At 28.0% G+C, this 3,763-nt stretch overlaps 1 protein-coding gene across 1 annotated transcript; it reads right to left on the minus strand.

The window, feature by feature from the left end:
* Window positions 1-330: 330 nt before the first annotated feature.
* Window positions 331-1,761, minus strand: VNE69_10080 (ABC transporter; the record flags this gene model as incomplete). Its single annotated transcript, XM_065474802.1, has 1 exon — window positions 331-1,761. The coding sequence occupies one exon, from the start codon at window positions 1,759-1,761 to the stop codon at window positions 331-333; it is 1,431 nt and encodes a 476-aa protein (XP_065330874.1).
* Between the last annotated feature and the right edge of the window lie 2,002 nt (window positions 1,762-3,763).

The following is a 3,763-nucleotide window of genomic DNA, read 5'->3' on the forward strand; positions in this document are numbered from 1 at the left end:
TTCCAAAATCTTTATAAATAATTGTTTTTTGTGCACCTTCTTCGTAAGAAATTTGAATAATTTTTCGAAAGAATGTTTTTTCTAAATATGTTGATATTTTTGTATTATTTTTGAATTTTTCTGTTAAACCAAAACATCTCATTTCTAAAAAAACTCTCAAATTGTATGTTGGAATAAACATTGAGAAATATCGAAATAGACTAATATTGTTTGATTTAAATGAATCGTAAGTAAAATTTATAAAGATTAGATTACAAGTAAAAATGTATACGCTACAAAAAAATACATTGTATTCAAATATTAAGGACACGAATGTATATATAATAGTGTTTATGATAGTAAAAATGCCGATAGACAATAATATAAGAGGCTGAAACATAATATTGTTGTAAAATAACAGACAAAAACTAAACTTGATAAAAAAAATATAAAATTTTTTACAAGAGAACAAAAAAATACAGCAATGAAATATGTACCAAAAGTATAACGACCGTCTAAATATTCAAATGAAAAATAAAAATTTTCTGAAGGTAAATTAGTTAATGATTGAAGCATCCATGTAAAGGGAGTAAAAAAGAATATTTGATTGACAATAGCAAAACCAATACTTAAAATATTATTATATGAGCAAAATTTCAGTTCTTCATATAATTTTTTACCCACAAGTGATCTAGATCCAATATAATCAATTATTGGATCGAAAAAAAGGGTAAAAATATATAACACAAAAATAAAAACATTTTTTACAGACCCAAACTCGAATTTTCTAGATGTTTTTATTTTAAGCTTTATAATTTTCCATATATCAAGATAATTATGACAAAAATTTAATTTTTTGTAATTATTACATGCTATAGTTGGATAATTAGCATTATTTATCTTGTTTTTCTCGACTATATTTTTGCAATGTTGTCTATACTTTTTAGGTAATGGTATGATAGAATGCGCAGATGATAAAACTAATAATAAATCCGACAGTGTTAAGGGTGTTTTTGTCTGGATACCGTTGTCTATCAAAAAAGATTCTACTCGACTATACGGCCCAATATAAAAAACCCCTCTTATTACCAATACTATTAAATCATCAAAATACATAAATAATTCAGGAGCTGGATAATGTAATGTACATATCACCATACAATTATTTTCCTGGGCATAATTTTTTAGTATACAAACAATATCTAATGCCATATATAAATCTAAGCCTGTTGTAGGCTCGTCTAAAAATAATATTTCTGGGTTATTGATCATAGAAATAGCAATTAATGCCTTTTTACATTCAAATTCAGATAGATCTTTCATCGAGCTGTGTTTTTTATGCAACATTCCACATCTTGTTAGTATTTCGTCAATATTTTCTTCATCCAATTTATAGCTTTGAACGTCTCCATGTAATACATAATATATCATATGTTCATAAATAGACAGCTGAGGATAAAATAAATCATCTTGTGGAACATATGAAAATTTAAATCTCCAATATTCGGGGTCTCTTTCTTTTCCATTGTACAATATTTTACCAAATGTTTTATCATTTTTATTAATATCTCCAATAAGCATTCGTAAAAAATGTGTTTTACCACTTCCATTAGAGCCAAGTACAGCTGTGAGTTTCCCTGACTCTATTTTTCCAGATAAAGACCTAATGATTTTTGTGTATCTGACATTTACAAATGAATCTACATATGACTCATCAAAACAAAGATTCTCAAATTCTAAGCTCTTAACGTCCTTTTCCATTGATGACGATATATCGTACATTTTAATAACTAATAAGGAGTATATAAACCAATCAATTTATTCAATAAAATTGACGGCCGAGAAAAAAAAAACGAATTTTTACACATGTAAGTATTCATAATATCAATGCAAAATATTTTTGACATTTTAAATAAAATTACTCCTTTTAATCTTAAAATATTTAACCGAATACAAACTTTATTAATAAATATATGGTTTGTGATATCAATCTTCTAACAACAGCATCTAACATACCAAATAATAATTTTAATTATAAATAAACCCTGTAGTTAAAACATTTAAAATATTGTAGTAAAACAGCCTTGATGCAATAAATTAATTACAAAATCGCTAAAAAACAAGAATTATGTACATTTTTTTTAAATAAAATAAAGACAACATATATGGAACCTCTTACATCATACTGTTTTTTATCGCATGCTGAGAATACACGATCTAATTTAAATTTCATAGGAATCCAAAAAATTATCTTTTTCTATGATGCTCTTCTAAAAAAAAAATTTCGTTACATGTTTACACGGGGTTACTTATGTATCAAATAATGAATTACACTGAAATTTTGTTTTTTTTCTGTCCAAAACAACAGTTAAAAATAAATAATTTATTGAATTAATTTTCTTATTGATTTTAGGTATTTATAACACAATTTGTACCGGCGTCGCCTATTTATCAGCTCTACAAAATTATTATTCTCTAAAATAATTTTTTTTTAACTCCAAACTTAAAGCTAAACTCATAAAAAAACACAACTTCTTTATCAGTCGCCATAATTTCTAGTACGCTTAAGCTCTAGCCCATTCTTCATCTCCTGCATCCTCCTGATCGTATTCTCGTCGTCGTTCCAAAAAATGGAGTCTAAAGTCTTCATCAGCACAATAGACTAGATGTGCTTCAAGTTGGTATTGGATTTCCAGCTTCCAAAAGTACTTTCTGTGAAATAAGATCACCACTCCATCCTAAATCATTACATAAGGAATTATTATTGCGCAGGATTTATTTATTAGTCGAATTTCATTAGCAAGAAATTTTCTTAGATTTCAATCTCGACTATAATTTGTCGAAGCTGGTTGGTTATACCAACTTCAACAATTAAAATGTCTTTCTTCTTGTTGTCAAACACAATAATATCATGCTTATTATATATCCCCTTTATATTAGTGAAATATTCTCGTATCTACTCTTATTCCTCACGATGATTTTCCATGTTCTTGTACTGAGTGTCCACGTATTTTCTTGCTCTTCTTAAACCTATATTTACTACATAGTAAGAGATGAATGCATCTAACTACCTCGTTGTGTCTTTCATATAATCAAAACATAACACCCAACCTTACTTAGTAGCGAATAAACCACGGTCTTCCTATGAGATCCACAATGAGGACATTGACCCTTTTGTCACCTGAAAATATTTCTATTTAGTAGGAAGAAGTAAATTGCTTTATTTCTAGCCTACGTGTTTCTTTTGACCAGCCAGGTATAAATCGATAGTGATTTTAAATTACTCTCCTTAGCTTTAAACAACTTACCACGGTCTTTCCTAATGTTAATTTTAGTGTAGAGCCCCTTTTCTGGAATTCTATTAGAATCTTCTAGTTACCTCTCCTACAAAGCTATACCTAATCCTTTGATACACGTTGATTGTAAGCAAGTGGGATTTACTCTTCGCTTCTACTTAAAGTGTCGCTGCACGTCTTAGTGGGTTATTTCTAAACAAATCTAATGTTTTAATATATATATATATATATATATATACATTTAGAAGCATACTTCCGCTTCTATCTTTGATAATTATTGGTCCTCTTCACATTTCGAATAAGAATAGGTATAGTCTTTCCTTCGAGGCTGGCTGTAGATAGACCTGGACATAATAAGTATCTGTCGGATATCAAAATCGAGACATTTGAAATCTATAGGTTCTAATCTTAATAATCCTACATGATAGTTTATTACTGATATTGCATGCTCGTTTATAGCTCGAATCATATTCTTACTATTTAATTGA

Source organism: Vairimorpha necatrix, chromosome 10, assembly GCF_036630325.1.
Source record: "Vairimorpha necatrix chromosome 10, complete sequence".
Taxonomy (NCBI): Eukaryota; Fungi; Microsporidia; family Nosematidae; genus Vairimorpha; species Vairimorpha necatrix.